Here is a 20,912-nt window from a genome sequence, read left to right as displayed (position 1 = left end):
GGTGAGGTTGTTGTGGAGAAGAGAAAATGAGTGACTTATCGGATGGACGTAGGAGAATCCCAGGATGTTCCTATGGGATCCCAAAACATAGTGCCCATTGGCTTCTCACTTGTCCCATAGAGTAAATCTGAAGGATGGGTTAGTTTGCCTTTTATCATTCTTCTCTCTCAAAAATCAAAGGCAAATCTGATTGGGGAATCGCCATCTGCCAGAGAAGGCGAGAGGGGGTGGGGAAGGGTGGCTTCAGAGGGGTTGAGCTATGAGGAGAGGCTGAATAAACTAGGCTTGTACTCGTTAGAGTTTAGAAGAATGAGGGGAGATCTCATTGAGACGTATAAGATGATGAATGGGATGGATAGGATAGAGGTGGAGAGACTCTTCCCGCTCAGAAAGGATAGTAGGACTAGGGGGCACAGCCTCAAGATAAAGGGGGGCGGTTTAGAACGGAGTTGAGGAGGAACTTCTTCACTCAAAGGGTGGTGAATCTCTGGAATTCTCTGCCCGTTGAAGTGGTGGAGGCTGCCTCGCTAAATATTTTTAAGACACGGGTTGATGGGTTTTTGATAGGAGAGGGGATTAAGGGTTATGGGGAGAGGGCGGGAATGTGGAACTGAGCCACGACAGATCAGCCATGATCTTATTGAATGGCGGGGCAGGCTCGAAGGGCTAGATGGCCTACTCCTGCCCCTATTTCTATATTCTTATGTTTATATGCAGGATCACTTCGAAGTCCTCAACCATACTTGGCAAAATATATTCTCTGACTGACATACCATAGCCGAGGGAACAATTAGAGAAATATTAGCATTCAGAATAAAAGCAGTTTTCTTTTAAATGTACAAAGTTATAATTGATACTGGTAACAATAGACAGTGTTTGATTTACTAAATCTACTCGGAATATATTAAAACAAAGAGCCTGCAGCTGTTGGAAATCTGGAATAAAAACAAATGTGCTGAATAAAAACCTCAGCCATTCTGACAGCATCCATGGAGAGAGAATCAAGCTTAACCTTTCCAGTGTATGTAATTATACCCTGTAGGAATCATGCAGACTCGGAACATTAATTTTGTTCATCTCTCCACAGAATCTGCCAGACATGCTGATTATTTTTTTCAGCATTTCTGTTCACAATATAGTATTATATACCCTGTTATTATAAACACAACCACACATAGTCTGGTACTTACTTCAGTTTCTGCATTACGCAGTCTGGATTCCTCAGAACTGCAGCCAACAGTTTCACTCCCGAACCTCCCATATTATTAAAACTCATGTCTAAATCCTTCAGAGACTGGTTTGTACAATGAGACAATTTGAGGTCCTCACCACAGAAGCCTGTGAGATTATTACGACATAGGCTGCGGATCAGAGAGACAACAGAAATTTAAGTAAAATTTACAGTGTTTTCAAGAATGTCATTATTGACAGTATAAATTAACTTCAGGAAGCATAAAGGAGAACATGCCTCTGCCTACATCAATGGGGATAAAGTAGAAAGAGTTGAGAGCTTCAACTTTTTAAGGCATCCAGATCACCAACAACTTGCCCTGGTCCCCGCCATGCCGACATTATCGTTAAGAAAGTCCACCAACACCAATGCACTTTCTCAGAAGACTAAGGAAATTTGGCATGTCAGCTATAACTTTCACCAACTTTTACAGATGCACCATAGAAAACATTCTTTCTGGTTCTATGAGAGCTTGGTATAGCTCTGCTCTGCCTAAGACCGCAGGAAACTATAAAAGGTCCTGAATGCAGCTCAACCCATCACACAAACCAACCTCCCATCCATTGATTCTACCTACACTTCCCAATGCCTTGGCAAAACAGCCAGCTTAATTAAGGACCCCACACACCCCGAACATTCTCTTTTCCACATCCTTCCTTCGGGGAAAAAAGATACGGATGTCTGAAGTCACGTACCAACCGACTCAAGATCAACTTCTTCCCTGCTGCTGTCAGACTTTTGAATGTTTCCTTCTCTATGAACGGTATGTTTTGTCGGTATAGTGCGCAAGAAACAATACCATTCACTGTATGTTAATGCATGTGACAATAATAAATCAAAGCAAATCAAATATTCAATGTCACACAATCACAAACACAGCCTCCATATATATATAGAAGGAAACAACTTCTGATACAATGCATCTGGAATACAAGTAGAATAAATGGAAATTGTTCAGCAGGTCAGGCAGTGTCTGTGAAGACAGGAACATCTACTCTTTCATTAGAACTGGGAAGAATCAGCTAGTTATCAATACTTCCGATAGAGTGAAACTGGTGAGGCGGGGTGGGGGGAGGTTTTATGGATCGTGGAGAAGAAAGAACAAAATGGAAATGGAGCAGTCATTAAACAAGAAAAGGAATGACGCTGCAAAACAAAATCGCAGGATTTCCATGTCCTCACCCTATGTCACTAGATGGTAGGAAGGACTATTACTTACGTGGCGAAAAACTGCAGCAGGCGACGGTGCAGAGGGACCTCGGGGTCCTTGTGCATGAGTCGCAAAAACCCAGCCTGCAGGTGCAGCAGGTGGTCAGGAAGGTGAATGGGATGCTGGCCTTCATAGCGAGGGGGATTGAATATAAAAGTAGGGAGGTCTTGCTGCAGCTGTATAGGGCATTGGTGAGGCCGCAGCTGGAGTGCTGTGTGCAGTTTTGGGCGCCGTACTTACGCAAGGATATTTTGGCTTGGAGGGAGTACAGAGGAGGTTTACTAGGCTGATACCGGAGTTGAGGGGATTGAGCTATGAGGAGAGGCTGAATAAACTGGGCTTGTACTCGTTAGAGTTTAGAAGAATGAGGGGAGATCTCATTGAGACGTATAAGATGATGAATGGGATGGATAGGATAGAGGTGGAGAGACTCTTCCCGCTCAGAAAGGACAGTAGGACTAGGGGGCACAGCCTCAAGATAAAGGGGGGGCGGTTTAGAACGGAGTTGAGGAGGAACTTCTTCACTCAAAGGGTGGTGAATCTCTGGAATTCTCTGCCCGTTGAAGTGGTGGAGGCTGCCTCGCTAAATATTTTTAAGAAGCGGGTTGATGGGTTTTTGATAAGAGAGGGGATTAAGGGTTATGGGGAGAGGGCGGGAAAGTGGAACTGATCCACTTCAGATCAGCCATGATCTTATTGAATGGGGGGGCAGGCTCGAAGGACTAGATGGCCTACTCCTGTTCCTATTTCTTATGCTCTTATGTTATAAAATAACAGGAGTCACAGTAAATGCAGTTTTTTTTTCAAAGTAACACTATCACTGACACTAATAATAATGGGCAACAAATGTCTCTTATACTAATAACATTGCACATCATATATTGTTACAGATATTACAAAACATGGTTTCTCATAGTCCAGTACTCACTTCAGTCTCTGTATTTTACAGTCCGGGTTCCTCAGAGCCGCACACAGCAGTTTCACTCCAGAATCTCCAAGTTTATTGGCACCCAAGTCCAGGTCCGTCAGTGACCGGTTTGTACTGAGGGCGGAGGCAAGATCCTCAGCGCAAGGATTTGTGAGAGCGTTATCATACAGACTGGGGATCAGAGAGAGCAAATCAATGACAGGAATCAGAGTACATAATAATTTCTTTAAAGAACACCATTAATGTCACTAAAACATATACAGGCCAGACATTCAGAGAACACAACCTCCATATATATAGAAAGGAAATTATATTGATGCTGTAAATCTGGAATGTAAGTAGAATTGGTTCATATGAATTTACTCTGTAGAAGTGTCATACGGACTCGAAACATTAATTCTGTCACTCCGTCCACATAATCTGCCAGACCGGCTGAATGCTTGCAACAATTTCTCCTCAACATATATTGTTAGCTATCCAATTATTATGAACACAATCTCACAAAGCCTGGTACTTACTTCAGTACTTGGTACTTACACTCTGGGTTCTTCAGAGCCAAAGAGAGGTGCTTCACCACTGAAGTTGCCAGCTTATTGAAACTCAGATCTAAATCCGTCAGTGACTGGTTTATGCAGTGATCAGAGAAGAGGTCCTCAGAATAAGCGTCTGAGAGAGCATTATTATCCAGCCTAGGGATCGGAGAGAGAGAGAGAAAAAAAAGACAGAACACAGGGTAAATCCCCATGATTGCAAGAACATTATGACTCACAATATGAATGTTTGTGGTGGAAATGAAGACAAGGGCTGTGATTGTGCCAGAAGATGCAAACTCCTAATATCGGGATTGGAAGCAGATGTTGTGACTGTGAGATTGTACTGTCAGCCCACGACAATAATGGACAACAGACAAGGAGATTAGAGTGATCTAGGGAGGGGATGGTGTGGTGCAACTGTGCATTCAGGGAGCATGGGCAGAAGTCCCATTTGGGGCAATGCTTGCATCACTCTTTAGGGTCATAGGGTGGACAGCAGCATTTTAAATACAGAAGCTCTGTAGGCACCAGCGATTGACTAAAGTCCTGAAATAATAGAAGGCTAGTTAAAACTGCAGCAGGCGACGGTGCAGAGGGACCTCAGGGTCCTTGTGCATGAGTCGCAAAAACCCAGCCTGCAGGTGCAGCAGGTGGTCAGGAAGGCGAATGGGATGCTGGCCTTCATAGCGAGGGGGATTGAATATAAAAGTAGGGAGGTCTTGCTGCGGCTGTATAGGGCATTGGTGAGGCCGCAGCTGGAGTACTGTGTGCAGTTTTGGGCGCCGTACTTACGCAAGGATATTTTGGCCTTGGAGGGAGTGCAGAGGAGGTTTACTAGGCTGATGCCGGAGTTGAGGGGGTTGAGCTATGAGGAGACACTGAATAAACTAAGCTTGTACTCGTTAGAGTTTAGAAGAATGAGGGGAGATCTCATTGAGACGTATAAGATGATGAATGGGATGGATAGGATAGAGTTGGAGAGACTCTTCCCGCTCAGAAAGGACAGTAGGACTAGGGGGCACAGCCTCAAGATAAAGGGGGGGCGGTTTAGAACGGAGTTGAGGAGGAACTTCTTCACTCAAAGGGTGGTGAATCTCTGGAATTCTCTGCCCGTTGAAGTGGTGGAGGCTACCTCGCTAAATATTTTTAAGACGCGGGTTGATGGGTTTTTGATAAGCGAGGGGATTAAGGGTTATGGGGAGAGGGCGGGAATGTGGAACTGAGCCACGACAGATCAGCCATGACCTTATTGAATGGCGGGGCAGGCTCGAAGGGCTAGATGGCCTACTCCTGCTCCTATTTCTTATGTTCTTATGTAAGGTTTTCTCCCAATTCAGCCATGATTCCACAGAAGTTTTGTTCCAGGTTGCTCAGGATCATCGGACTGATCGGCACGTAAGTCCTAGAAAGTCTAGATGCAGGTTACAGAGGAGATGAATAGAGTTCAGAACATGATCTCATTGTCACTGAAGAATAAATGTCTTCATGCTTTCTGGCGCCTATGTGATGAAGAATGAAAGCCAAATTGCTATCATGTTTATTCACACCGAATCATTGTCAATGCCCAGGCAGCAGTGCTGGCTGTCAGTGAGTTGACAGACACTCTGTTCTGTGTGTTTATGCATGGAGAAGTGCTGCATATTTGCCCTCTCGAAATCCATTCCCTCACATTCTCTAGATTGAATTCCATTTGCCACTTATCCATCCACTCAAACAAACACTCGGTAACATTCCGGAGTTGACAACTATCCACTTTACTATTAACAACACGGATTTTTGTGTGCCATCTACACATTTCCCAATCATGTATCCCACATTTAACTCTAAAATATGCACATCTACACGTTCTCCTTTAAGTATCTTCATGTTACTTCTTCAAAGCTTTAATAAATTGCCATACATGATTTGACTTGCAGAAAACCCCGGTCATTTCGTATGTATCAATAAATCGTTGATACGCATGACAGCAAGGACACCCAAGGCTGAATCCTGTGGGACACAGTTGCAACCTGTTTTCCATTCGCAATGAAACAAAATCAATCAATCATATCTCTTTGTTCATGTAAACTGAGCCAATTTTCAGGCCAATCTGCCAACTTACCCAATGAAGCTATGCTTTAAAAAATAATTCCAACAATTAACTTAAATTTGCTTCCCTGATAGCTAACCTATCTACATCAATAAATACGTCTTTCATTTCGACTTTATCCAGACCTCTGATAACTTTGTACCCTTTAATCTAGTCCGCGGTCAGTCCTGTATGTTCTGAGGAAAATAGCTCTAGCTATGTAGACTTTCTTCATAGCTGCGATTTTCCAGGCCTGGCAATGTTCTTATAAATATTGTTGGTATTTTCTCAAGACCCATTTCTACACTTTCCGTAACATGGTGACCAGAACGGTAATCAGATATATAGTTGTGGCCAAACGAGTATTTAATATACTTTCTGCATCAAATCCCTGTTTTTGTATTCTACACCACATCTAATGAAGGGAGCAATCCATATGGTTTATTTACCTCTTTATTCACCTGTTGTGCCACTTCAGGGGCCTGAGGATATATACTCCAAGGTTTCCCCATTTTTTTCCCCTCTTAATATCCTCCCGTTTGTGGAATATTTCCAAGTTTTGCTTGCTGTCCCAAACCACATTAACTTACACTTCTCTTGATTGATTTCCATTTGCCACGTTTCCACCATCAAACCATTACTATGATTCTGCAATCCATAACCATCCTCTTCACTATTAATGACAAATCCAATTTTTATGTAATTTTAAAATTCCCTATCATGCCTCCCACATTTAAGTCCAAATCATTAAGATGTGTGCAACAAACAACAAGGGATCTAACACAGAGTCCTGTGGAATGCCACTGAAAAACACTTCTCATTTTCTAAACATACATAGGCCCTTACTTTTTGTTTCCTATCAATGAGAAAATTCTGGATACAACACACCACATTTCCTGGATACAATGGGCTTTTACTTCTCTGACCAGTCCGCTATGTGGAATCTTGCTAAATGCCTTGCTAAGATTTATGAAGACCACAACCACGACACGATCCTTATCAATTCTTGTCACTTCCTTAAAAAAACGCAAGTACCTTACCAAGACACAACTTTCTCTTCACAAAAATCCTGATCAATCTATGTCTTTCTAAGTGACAGATTACATTGTCTCAGAATTGATTCTAATAATTTGACCGCCAGGAACTGGCAAATGGAATTTAATGTTGGCAAGTGCGAGGTGGTCCACTTTGGTAGGAATAATGGTAGGAAGGACTATTACTTACGGGGCGAAAAACTGCAGCAGGCGACGGTGCAGAGGGACCTCGGGGTCCTTGTGCATGAGTCGCAAAAACCCAGCTTGCAGGTGCAGCAGGTGGTCAGGAAGGCGAATGGGATGCTGGCCTTCATAGCGAGGGGGATTGAATATAAAAGTAGGGAGGTCTTGCTGCAGCTGTATAGGGTATTGGTGAGGCCGCAGCTGGAGTACTGTGTGCAGTTTTGGGCGCCGTACTTACGCAAGGATATTTTGGCCTTGGAGGGAGTGCAGAGGATACTAGGCTGATACCGGAGTTGAGGGGGTTGAGCTATGAGGAGAGACGGAATAAACTAGGCTTGTACTCGTTAGAGTTTAGAAGAATGAGGGGAGATCTCATTGAGACGTATAAGATGATGAATGGGATGGATAGGATCGAGGTGGAGAGACGCTTCCCGCTCAGAAAGGACAGTAGGACTAGTGGGCACAGCCTCAAGATAAAGGGGGGGCGGTTTAGAACGGAGTTGAGGAGGAACTTCTTCACTCAAAGGGTGGTGAATCTCTGGAATTCTCTGCCCGTTGAAGTGGTGGAGGCTACCTCGCTAAATATTTTTAAGACGCAGGTTGATGGGTTTTTGATAAGAGAGGGGATTAAGGGTTATGGGGAGAAAGCGGGAAAGTGGAACTGAGCAGCGACAGATCAGCCATGATCTTATTGAATGGCGGGGCAGGCTCGAAGGGCTAGATGGCCTACTCCTGCTCCTATTTTTTATGTTCTTATGTTCTTAAGTCAAGCTTACTGATGCATAATTATTTCGATAATCCTTTTTGTCCTATGTAAAATATGCACATCTACACGTTCTCCTTTATGTATCTTCACGTTACTTCTTCAAAGCTTTAATAAATTGCCATACATTATTTTCCTTGCAGAAAACCACGCTCATTTCTTTTGATTGTATTATCATTTTCTAAAGTCTGGTTGCTACATCCTTATTAATGGAATCTAGCACATCCTCTGTGACAGATGTTTGACTAATACGCCTTTGTTGCCTGCTTTCTATCCTCACTCTCTCTTGAAAGCAAATGTTACATTTGTGATTTTCCAAACCACTGGATCCATTCATGAATCTAAGGAATTTTAGAAGATCATGAACAATGCATTTACTATCCCAGCAGTGACTTCATTCAACATTTTAAGATGGAAATAATCAAGTCCGTGCATCCTGGCAACTTTTGGTTCTAAAATTTTCACTAATGCCTTGTCATTAGTGAATGTGATTGTTTTACCTTCCCCCTTGCCTTTTAACTCTATATTTTAAGTATTAATGAGATTTGTTTTGCATCTTCTACAGTGAAGACAGGTACAAAATAACTATGAATTCTTTGGTTCAGAAGGAGACGCTAATCCCTCAAAATAGGAGGAGCAGAAGATCAACACATCAATGCAACTACGTCTGGAAGTTGATTGCCGGGGTCCTGAACAGTGGCCCCTGGATGTAATGTGAAAAATGGGTTCTGGTAATCTGAATGCTGCAAATTGTTAATCGTACAACCTTCTATGTGAATAAGGGTGAAAGGCAAATTAGCAGAAAGTTTATCTCAACCCAGACATTTGCAATGAACAGGCAGGAATATTTGCTGTTCAAGCTGTGCCAATGCCCTGTAGATAGAACATAAGAACATAAGAAATAGGAGCAGGAGTAGGCCATCTAGCCCTTCGAGCCTGCCCCGCCATTCAATAAGATTATGGCTGATCTGTCGTGGCTCAGTTCCACATTCCCGCCCTCTCCCCGTAACCCTTAATGGGTGACTAGTGGAGTGCCTCAGGGGTTGGTGCTGGGGCCTCAGCTATTTACCATTTATATAGATGATCTGGAGGGGGGAACTGAGTGTATGGTGTCGAAATTTGCTGATGACACCAAGATTGGGGGAACGGCAAATTGTGCGGAGGGTGTGGAGAGTCTGCAGAAGGATCTAGATAGGCTGGGCGAATGGGCCAGGAAATGGCAAATGGAATTTAATGTTGGCAAGTGTGAAGTGGTCCACTTTGGTAGGAATAATGGTAGGAAGGATTATCACTTACGTGGCGAAAAACTGCAGCAGGCGACGGTGCAGAGGGACCTCGGGGTCTTTGTGCATGAGTCGCAAAAACCCAGCTTGCAGGTGCAGCAGGTGGTCAGGAAGGCGAATGGGATGCCGGCCTTCATAGCGAGGGGGATTGAATATAAAAGTAGGGAGGTCTTGCTGCGGCTGTATAGGGCATTGGTGAGGCCGCAGCTGGAGTACTGTGTGCAGTTTTGGTCGCCGTACTTACGCAAGGATATTTTGGCCTTGGAGGGAGTGCAGAGGAGGTTTACTAGGCTGATGCCGGAGTTGAGGGGGTTGAGCTATGAGGAGAGGCTGAATAAATTAGGCTTGTACTCGTTAGAGTTTAGAAGAATGAGGGGAGATCTCATTGAGACGTATAAGATGATGAATGGGATGGATAGGATAGAGGTGGAGAGACTCTTCCCACTCAGAAAGGATAGTAGGACTAGGGGGCACAGCCTCAAGATAAAAGGAGGGCGGTTTAGAACGGAGTTGAGGAGGAACTTCTTCACTCAAAGGGTGGTGAATCTCTGGAATTCTCTGCCCGTTGAAGTGGTGGAGGCTGCCTCGCTAAATATTTTTAAGACGCGGGTTGATGGGTTTTTGATAAGCGAGGGGATTAAGGGTTATGGGGAGAGGGCGGGAATGTGGAACTGAGCCACGACAGATCAGCCATGATCTTATTGAATGGTGGGGCAGGCTCGAAGGGCTAGATGGCCTACTCCTGCTCCTGTTTCTTATGTTCTTATGTAATTCAACATCTGTTCTGACTGAGAGCAGCCATCTGTCTCTCAGAAGCTGAATGGAAGGGGACAGAGCTTTGCAGGGAGAGGGCGGGGCAGTGCAGGATCACATTATTCCCCTCACCCACAATAAACAAAATATATTCATCGACTAACGTTGGGATCATTGGAAAACAACAGAAATCAGAGTAACACGAGTTTTCTTGTAAATTGATATTATCATTGACACTGAAAACTGAGTACTTATTTATTAAAAGTGCTCACAATATCTTAAAAGCAAAATACTGCACATGCTGGAAATGAAAAAAAAATGAAGTCTGATGGAAAAACTCAACAATTCTGACAGCATCTGTGGAGAGAGAGAGAGAGAGAAATAATTTCAGGTCCATAGGAAGAAGGTTTGAAGAAATCATTGGGGCTTGAACATTTAATTCTGTTTTTCTCTGCAAAGATGCTGCCAAATTGCTGTGTTTCCCCAACAATTTCTGCTCAAAATACTGTTTGATACCCAGTTATTATAAGGACAACCCCACCCAGTCTGGTGCTTACTTCAGTTTCTGTATTTTACAGTCCGGGTTCCTCAGAGCCACAGGTATTAATTTTACCCCTGAATTTCTCAGTTTACTCCAACTGAGGTCTAAATCCGTTAGTGACCTGTTTGTGCAGAGAGCGGAGGTGAGATCCTCAGCAGAAAAATCTGTTTCAGCTTGATGATATAGCCTGAGGATCAGAGAGAGAGAAAAATAATGACAATCGGGGTAAATGTTCAGTGTTTTCAAGACAATCGTTCGTGGCAATATAAATTCGCATTCAAGAAACACAACTTCCAAGCATAAGGAAGAAGAATACTATCGAAGCTGCAAATCAGGAATGTAAGTAGAATAAGCACAACATACTCAGCAGGTCAGACAGTATGTGCGAAGACAGAAACAGCTAATATTTCAAATTTTATGAACATTCATTAGAACAGGGAGGTAGCAGCGAATTAGCAGGATTTAAGACACATGGAATTAAATGGCAGAAATGGGTATTGTGAATTGAAGGAGAAATTTGAAATGGAGGAGTAATTAATTTAGAAAGGGATGATGGCCATGGCAAAGTAACATGACCTCTGTTTGCTTAAACCTGCCTCATTGTGAAAGGCAACTGAATGGTCCGTTGCTCTGCAATTGAGTTGGTGATGAGGCTTTAATTTTCCCGTACCTGGGAAGCTCAATATGGGGATTGGAAGCGGGTGTTGTGACTGTCTGGGCAGCAGGTACTGTCAGAGCCAAACAATCAACAGACAACTGGCAAGGTAGGCAGAGTGGTCAGAGGAGAGGCTGGTGAGAGTCCACTTCCCACTCCACTTGGGCAGGGCAAGAGCTGGTTCAGGTCATTTTTGCGGCATCTTTAAAGAGAGACGGTAGTACTTACAAATGTAACAACACTCGATGGGCCAGCGAGTGAGGAAAGACCAGAAATAGCCTGTCGCGTGGCATTGCCCTGTCTTGAAGGGTGGATCAAGAGTAGCCCCAATTCGCCAATGCCTCTCTAGATGTGCTGTTCCTGGTTGCCCAGCCTCCGAAGGGAGAAGGGGATCCGCACGCAATTCAATTGCAAAGCCTGAACAGAGATTGCTGAGGAGGTGAGCAAGCCTGGGGATGTTGGTTGCAGGGTGCCTGAAGGATAAATGTCTGAATATGTTTTGGCATCTATGTGACAAAAAAATGAAAGTGCAATTGGGAGAAAGAACGTCTCCACTCAACCCCTGGCGATGCTCAGGGAGTAGCATCGGCTGTCAGAGACATGCTGACTTCTCTATGAAGGTCTTGGTTAGTCAGGTTTCAATTCATCACTGCTGCAAGTATATTGACGACGGCTGGATCAACTGATGTGTTTGTACGGCGGAGCGCAATACGTCAGGGAATGGGTTTAAAAAGAGTCGCAAACAGTGACCTTCCCAACCTGATGTCAGAGAAATATGAAGTACTACAGCTAAGAGATCGAGAATCAGGATAGACAATCCGTGAAGGGGAAATGGCTCTGGAGCTGAGAGTGAGTGGCTTAATGGACAGTCATCGGATAGGCACTGTTGCCCGCAAGCCATTGCACTCGTTTGTCCATCGATGGTCATATAGAATATGGTGGAGGACGTGTTGGATATTGTATTGACTTTGGAACGCTGTCGCATCTTTTGCCTACAGAGGGCTGCTGTGACTGGGGGAAATCGTCCACCTTTGAAGCAATAAGGCCCTCAGAAAGAACATTAGGGACTTCACTGTCACATTATTCCCCTTCCCTTTCCTCGCAAGTGTGAGGTGGTCCACTTTGGTAGGAAGAATGGTAGGAAGGACTATTACTTACTTGGCGAAAAACTGCAGCAGGCGACGGTGCAGAGGGACCTCGGGGTCCTTGTGCATGAGTCGCAAAAACCCAGCTTGCAGGTGCAGCAGGTGGTCAGGAAGGCGAATGGGATGCTGGCCCTCATAGCGAGGGGGATTGAATATAAAAGTAGGGAGGTCTTGCTGCAGCTGTATAGGGCATTGGTGAGGCCGCAGCTGGAGTACTGTGTGCAGTTTTGGGCGCCGCACTTACGCAAGGATATTTTGACCTTGTTGGGAGTGCAGAGGAGGTTTACTAGGCTGATGCCGGAGTTGAGGGGGTTGAGCTATGAGGAGAGGCTGAATAAATTAGGCTTGTACTCGTTAGAGTTTAGAAGAATGAGGGGAGATCTCATTGAGACGTATAAGATGATGAATGGGATGGATAGGATAGAGGTGGAGAGACTCTTCCCGCTCAGAAAGGACAGTAGGACTAGGGGGCACAGCCTCAAGATAAAGGGGGGGGTGGTTTAGAACGGAGTTGAGGAGGAACTTCTTCACTCAAAGGGTGGTGAATCTCTGGAATTCTCTGCCCGTTGAAGTGGTGGAGGCTGCCTCGCTAAATATTTTTAAGAAGCGGGTTGATGGGTTTTTGATAAGAGAGGGGATTAAGGGTTATGGGGAGAGGGCGGGAAAGTGGAACTGAGCCACGACAGATCAGCCATGATCTTATTGAATGGCGGGGCAGGCTCGAAGGGCTAGATGGCCTACTCCTGCTCCTATTTCTTATGTTCTTGTATACGAAAGCAGGCAGTTGCTCCCGCGCCCACTCACTCACATACACATGCACACTCATGGATTAACACACAAACTCACGCACACCTGACACACACTCACACTGTTACCTACCTCTCAATCACATTTCCCCCCTCTCTCACACACATATTCAGACCTCTGTCTCTCATAGCGACACTCACTTCTCGCTCTGATACATACAATCCAGCACTTATCTCTCTCACACACAAACACTAACTTTCTCGTCTCCCTCTCTCACGAACTGTCACTTCGCCATCACACACACACAGTGTGAAATCGATTCCACAAACATTCTTTCACACACTGGCGGAATTTTAGGAGAAAAATTCTAAGTACCAAACTAGCATGAAAACTGGAATGTTTCATGTGTTTTTCTTGGCGATTTCAAAATACGAATCTAACGTATTTAGACAAGTGAAATTGGGCTAGACTGTTTCTAGTCACTGGATGGAGCGGGCGATGTTTAACCAGCTGCCAAGCTTGCAGCTCAGATCATTAACGCAGTATGTGCATGCGAGAACAACCAAGCAAAGCACCAGCTCTGCTGACAGAACAGCCATCCCCCCTCTCCCCCTATCCAATATGGATACAGCCTCCATCACCCCACCCTCCCAGAAAAAAAACCCTGCGGAGACCCCCCTCCCACATGTTACTGACCCGCGTCACCACTGCCCCTCCGCCACCACCCAGGGCCCCTCACACACGACCCCTCTCATCACTCCCCTGCCTCAATTGTTGAGTGACATGACCCTCATTTTCCCCTGCCTATGTCCATAACAAGGGTAGGGTAGGGTGTTAGCATGGATAGAGGACTGGTTGTCAAATAGGAGGCAGAGAGTGGGGGTCAATGGGTGCTATTCGGATTGGCGGTTGGTGACTAGTGGGGTGCCCCAGGGGTCGGTGCTGGGGCCTCAGCTATTTACCATTTATATAGATGATCTGGAGGAGGGAACTGAGTGTAGGGTGTCGAAATTTGCTGATGACACCAAGATTGGGGGAAAGGCAAATTGTGCGGAGAGTGTGGAGAGTCTACAGAAGGATGGGCGAATGGGCCAGGAACTGGCAAATGGAATTTAATGTTGGCAAGTGTGAGGTGGTCCACTTTGGTAGGAATAATGGTAGGAAGGATTATTACTTACGTGGTGAAAAACTGCAGCAGGCGACGGTGCAGAGGGACTACTCCCGCTCCTATTTCTTATTATGTTCTTAAAAGCCTATTAGCATACCTGCAAGTGCTGCGTTGGCAGTCTCACTGGAAAGCTCTAACAGGCGCCTGACTCACACACGCTGCCTGCTGCTGATCCGGGTCGACAGAGCACCAGGAATGGACAGACAGACAGGCAGTGCAGGAAGATGGCTGCGAGGAAAACGGCCCTCTGTTTCTCCGTTGGAGATCTAAGCGGATTGCTAGAGATTGTGAAGGAGGGAAGTGACACCCTATTCGTGGCGAAAAACTGCAGCAGGCGACGGTGCAGAGGGACCTCGGGGTCCTTGTGCATGAGTCGCAAAAACCCAGCTCCGTTCTAAACCGCCTCCCCTTTATCTTGAGGCTGTGCCCCCGAGTCCTACTGTCTTTTTTGAGCGGGAAGAGTCTCTCCACCTCTATCCTATCCATCCCATTCATCATCTTATACGTCTCAATGAGATCTCCCCTCATTCTTCTAAACTCTAACAAGTACAAGCCTAGTTTATTCAGCTTCCCCTGATAGCTCAACCCCCTCAACTCCGGTATCAGCCTAGTAAACCTCCTCTGCACTCCCTCCAAGGCCAAAATATCTTTGCGCAGGTGCGGCACCCAAAACTGCACACAGTACTCCAGCTGCGGCCTCACCAATGCCCTATACAGCTGCAGCAAGACCTCCCTACTTTTACATTCAATCCCCCTCGCTATGAAGGCCAGCATCCCATTCGCCTTCCTGACCACCTGCTGCACCTGCAAGCTGGGTTTTTGCGACTCATGCACAAGGACCCCGAGGTCCGTCTGCACCGTCGCCTGCTGCAGTTTTTCGCCACGTAAGTAATAGTCCTTCCTACCATTCTTCCTACCAAAGTGGACCACCTCGCACTTGCCAACATTAAATTCCATTTGCCATTTCCTGGCCCATTCGCCCAGCCTATCTAGATCCTTCTGCAGACTATCCACACCCTCCGCACAATTTGCCTTTCCCCCAATCTTGGTGTCATCAGCAAATTTCGACACCATACACTCGGTTCCCTCCTCCAGATCATCTATATAAATGGTAAAAAGCTGAGGCTTTTTATGTGTCTGATAGAAAAATCAAGCTCTCCTGCATCACTCCTAATAATAAATTGAGTTTGCGAGTAAAAGAAGAAACACTGATCATGGATAAACTTCAATAGACCTCAATATCAGATGTTTCTATCATCAGCAGCAAGTTTGAGTATTCCTAGTTGTCATCCTGCCATTTTCTGTTTTACCCACACTGCTTGATGCGAATACGATAATTGATTCTCATATAATGTGTATAATGCTATTAATAAATCTGTTGCTGAAAATAGTGTTATTATACTGTTACTGATAATAACATACAGCGTCAGACATCCAGTTATTGTAAATATAAATTTATACACTCTGGTACTTACTTCAATTTCTGTATTTTACAGTTTGGTTTTCTCAGGGCCTCAGACAACAGTTTTACTCCTGAATGTCCCAGATCATTCAGTCTAAACAAAGATTGAGAAACACGTTTAAATGGGCCGAATTTTCACCACGGGTTAGAAATGGGAATTGAGCTTTTTTTTGGATCAGAGACTTGTCACTATTCTGATAAATTATAGAAACAAATTGCAAGGATACAGGAAGTAAACGAGAATAGGGCAGAGTCATAAAGCTCATTTGGACAGCTAGTGCAAACATGATAGGCTGAATGGCCTCCTTTCCAAGCTTTAACAACTCTGTGATACTGTAATGGAAATGATGGACGGGTGGTGAAATATTAAAAACAACTTAATTATTTCCCCTGGAGATAGGTTTATTCAAGAGGTGCAATCTTCAACTTCCCTGTCGCCTAACCCATCCCAAGTGTCCCACCCAATCCCTCTTTTTTGTAAAGCAAATGAAAGTATATTAACTGTTTGAAAGCCTCTCAAAGGGAAATATACCAAAAAACCTACAAACGAAAATGAAAGTTAACGTGAAAGTTTATCAATTAATCACAAGTGGGCTTATATTAACAGTGCAATTAAATTACTGTGAAGATCCCCTAGTCGCCACACTCTGGAACCATCAAATCACATTTTGGTTTTGGGGGTTAATAATACATAAGAACATAAGAAATAGGAGCAGGAGTAGGCCATCTAGCCCTTCGAGCCTGCCCCGCCATTCAATAAGATCATGACTGATCTGAAGTGACTCAGTTCCACATTCCCGCTCTCTCCCCATAACCCTTAATTCCCTTGTCTATCAAAAACCTATCTATCCATGACTTAAATATATTTAGCGAGGCAGCCTCCACCACTTCAACGGGCAGAGAATTCCAGAGATTCACCACCCTTTGAGTGAAGAAGTTCCTCCTCAACTCCGATCTAAACTGGCCCCCCCCCACCCCACTTTATCTTCAGGCTGTGCCCTCTAGTCCTGCTGTCCTTTCCAAGCGGGAAGAATCTCTCTACCTCTACCCTATCCACCCCCTTCATTATCTTATACATCTCTATAAGATCCCCCCTCATCCTTCTAAACTCCAACGAGTACAGACCCAGACTATTTAGTCTCTCTTCATAGTCTAACCCCCTCATCTCCGGTATCAGCCTAGTGAACCTCCTCTGCACTCCCTCCAAGGCCAATATATCCTTGCGCAAGTGCGGCGACCAAAACTGCACAGTACTCCAGCTGCGGCCTCACCAGTGCCCTGTACAGTTGCAGCAAGACCTCCCTACTTTTATATTCTATCCCCCTCACTATAAAGGCCAGCATCCCATTCGCCTTCTTGATCACCTGCTGCACCTGCAGGCTGGGTTTTAGCGACTCATGCACAAGGACCCCCAGGTCCCTCTGCACCGTAGCATGCTGCAGCTTTTCGCCCTTTAAATAGTAATCCCTCCTACTATTATTTCTGCCAAAGTGGATAACCTCACACTTGCCAACATTATACTCCATCTGCCAGGTCCTCGCCCACTCGCTCAGCCTATCCAGATCCCTCTGCAGACTTTCCACACCCTCCACACAATTTGCTTTTCCACTCATCTTCGTGTCATCAGCAAATTTCGTCACCCTACACTCAGCCCCCTCCTCCAATTCATGTTATAACAACATAAATTGTTTCTCAGTCAATGTAAATTCCAGCTACGAAACCAAACAAACAGTTACCTCAACTCTTGGCATTTGTGCAACAAGGGTCCCAGCCGTTGAAATCCTTCACACTGAATGTGGCAGTTGTATAGATCGAGATGTTTTATGGTTTCACAAAATCCAATAACATGAGATAGGACTGCACAGTCAATCGGGGTCAGTCGCAATTCACTCAATGTCACTGTTTTCACAGATCCCACTGTCTCCTGAGCCAATAGTTTATTCTGAGACTCAAACAGGTAGCGAAATGTGTTCAGAAGGTTCCTCTTATCAGTTTGACTCTGTGTGTTTCCAATCTGCCCTTCAACCTCACCCTTCATCCAATCAATCACTCGACAGGTTGTTTGATGAGCAAATGGACCCAGAAACTCCTCCAGGGGCCGAGCTGACTGTGGGGAGGTGAGACCAGCAACAAAATGGAGAAATATCTCAAACCGCCCATCTTCCTTGCTGTGAGCTTCACTGAGAAGTTTTAAGATATCCCCTGGATCTGGAGACAGGAATTGTGCGAGTGCAGCTGTGAACTCTTGGATGGTGAGGTGTGGGAATGTATAAACCACACTCTGAAAAGAATCATCTCTCTCCAGAAGTTCCATTAGGAACCCAGACAGGAACTGGGAAGGTTGCAGATCATACTTGATCAAATCTCCATTTCTGAAAACAATCTTCTTCTTGGAGACACCTGTGAAGGCCATCTCACCAAGCTTCAGTAACACATCACGGGGATTTTCAATCTCTGGGCTATGGTGTTGCAAAATGTTGTAAATATAGTAGGAATATAGTTGGGTGATGGTCTTGGGAATATGATGTTTCCTGCCTATTTGTGTAAAGAAGGGACCCAGTGACAGACCGAGGATCCAGCAGTAGGAAGGGTTGTAGCACATGGTGTACAAGATCTCATTCTCCTCCACATGTTTGAAAACAGCTGCTGCCACTGCCTGATCTTCAAAAAACTTGTTGAAATATTCCTTCTGTTCATCACCAACAAATCCCAGGATTTCAGCCCAGACACTGATCTCAGCCTTTTCCAGTAAATGTAATGCAGTGGGGCGGCTGGTGACGAGCACTGAACATCCTGGGAGCAGCTTGTGATGTATTAAACCGTACACAATATCAGACACTTCACAAAAGTATTCAGGATCTGTGCACGTGAACCGAGGTTCTGCATTTTTCCGATTGTTAGCAAAATTAAGCCTGTCCTTGAATTCATCCAAACCATCGAATATGAACAACAATCCCTCTGGGTTCTTCCAGAGCTCTCCCAGAACATTCCCAAAGTAAGGATAGAAAAATAGTATCAGATTTCTTAGGTTTATTCTGCAATTAATAGTGTTCAAACCCCGGAATGCAAAACTGAAAACAAATTGAAATTCTGGGTAAATTTTCCCAGTGGCCCAGTCATAAACAATCTTTTGTATCATTGTTGATTTTCCAATCCCTGGGACTCCACTCACTGCTGCTGAGCGCTTAGATCTTGATTTTCCTAACGAGAAGCTGCTCTGGAACAATTGATCCATTCGGATTTTTTCCAATTTTTCCCGGAGGTGTTCCTGCCTCCACTCTTCATGGTCTCGGCCTCTTGCCAGCAGTTCATGTTCTACAAGTGTCCGATCTCGAACATTAGAAATGATGGTTAGTTCAGCATATCGATCAACCAGCTGGAAAATCTTAACCTTCTCCTTTATTAGGATAGTGTCCACTCTCAGTGTTTCAGTTTGTACCCGGAGTGTCTCCTTGTGTTTCTTTTGAACATCTTGAATTAGAACAGACAGAAAATTTTAGTTGTATTGACTCAATAATGTTTGGACACAGTGTTACTGTCTAGATTAATTTATTTTATTGTTTCATTAAAGTTTGTGCAGAATTTAAAAATAGATTAATTGAAACATCGCTTGAAAGTGAGCAATAGCTCATTAACATTTCGAATCATTAGTTGATTTTACTATTTGCTGGGCATTAAGATTTTACAAAGTTGATATTTTCCCTTTGGTGCTGTATACATTCTGACGTTCCCTACGTAGATGTTTCATTGAAATTCCTCAAAGTTATTGATTACATGAGAGTCTAATTTCTCGTCAATCAGCCTGTGAAATTCTCAGTGACGACACTCTGCTGCATGGTACATGGGCTACGATAGATAGATTTTTAACTCATAGAGGAATCAAGGGTTATGGGAATATGGCATGGAAGTAGAATTGAGGAACATAACATCAGATTAATCATGATCATACAGAATGGAGCAGCAGACTCAATTTCCCAATTTCTTATTTCTGCTCTTGTGTCTTAGTATATTGGAACTAGTAGGGTGACGCAGAGATTGAAGGGTATTGAGGAACTTCTTTCTTATAATGTGTTGTATTCAGCAGATTATCTTTGATATTGCATAATCATTTGGTGAGCAACAATTTTAAAAATGGAGAAATCTGGGTGCCCCAGGGGTCGGTGCTGGGGCCTCAGCTATTTACCATTTATATAGATGATCTGGAGGAGGGAACCGAGTGCAGGGTGTCGAAATTTGCTGATGACACCAAGATTGGGGGAAAGGCAAATTGTGCGGAGGGTGTGGAGAGTCTGCAGAAGGATCTAGATAGGCTGGGCGAATGGGCCAGGAAATGGCAAATGGAATTTAATGTTGGCAAGTGCGAGGTGGTCCACTTTGGTAGGAAGAATGGTAGGAAGGACTATTACTTACGTGGTGAAAAACTGCAGCAGGCGACGGTGCAGAGGGACCTCGGGGTCCTTGTGCATGAGTCGCAAAAACCCAGCTTGCAGGTGCAGCAGGTGGTCAGGAAGGCGAATGGGATGCTGGCCTTCATAGCGAAGGGGATTGAATATAAAAGTAGGGAGGTCTTGCTGCAGCTGTATAGGGCATTGGTGAGGCCGCAGCTGGAGTACTGTGTGCAGTTTTGGGCGCTGCACCTGCACAAGGATATTTTGGCCCTGGAGGGAGTGCAGAGGAGGTTTACTAGGCTGATACCGGAGTTGAGGGGGTTGAGCTATGAGGAGAAGCTGAATAAACTAGGCTTGTACTCGTTAGAGTTTAGAAGAATGAGGGGAGATCTCATTGAGACGTATAAGATGATGAATGGGATGGATAGGATAGAGGTGGAGAGACTCTTCCCGCTCAAAAAAGACAGTAGGACTAGGGGGCACAGCCTCAAGATAAAGGGGGGGCAGTTCAGAACGGAGTTGAGGAGGAACTTCTTCACTCAAAGGGTGATGAATCTCTGGAATTCTCTGCCCGTTGAAGTGGTGGAGGCTGCCTCGCTAAATATTTTTAAGACGCGGGTTGATGGGTTTTTGATAAGAGAGGGGATTAAGGGTTATGGGGAGAGGGCGGGAAAGTGGAACTGAGCCACGACAGATCAGCCATGATCTTATTGAATGGCGGGGCAGGCTCGAAGGGCTAGATGGCCTACTCCTGCTCCTATTTCTTATGTTCTTATGTTCTTATTAGGCTGTTCCCAGGTTTCCTGAGTTATTGGGGATC

General features: G+C 44.7%; 1 protein-coding gene across 1 annotated transcript in view; it reads right to left on the bottom strand.

Moving 5' to 3' along the window:
• The window catches only part of LOC145351989 (NACHT, LRR and PYD domains-containing protein 12-like), a 72,830-nt gene that overhangs the window by 15,805 nt on the left and 36,113 nt on the right, over nucleotides 1-20,912 (bottom strand). Inside the window, 6 exon segments of the mRNA XM_080201841.1 lie at nucleotides 1,191-1,361; nucleotides 3,370-3,540; nucleotides 3,888-4,058; nucleotides 10,544-10,714; nucleotides 15,718-15,798; nucleotides 17,435-19,175. Coding sequence (XP_080057967.1) covers nucleotides 1,191-1,361; nucleotides 3,370-3,540; nucleotides 3,888-4,058; nucleotides 10,544-10,714; nucleotides 15,718-15,798; nucleotides 17,435-19,175 — 2,506 coding nt within the window.

The sequence above is a fragment of the Carcharhinus amblyrhynchos genome, chromosome 13, assembly GCF_965287045.1.
Source record: "Carcharhinus amblyrhynchos chromosome 13, sCarAmb.v2.hapA, whole genome shotgun sequence".
NCBI lineage: Eukaryota > Metazoa > Chordata > Chondrichthyes > Carcharhiniformes > Carcharhinidae > Carcharhinus > Carcharhinus amblyrhynchos.
The sequence above is the reverse complement of the archived record's forward strand: the minus strand, read 5'-3'. Positions and strand labels throughout refer to the sequence as shown.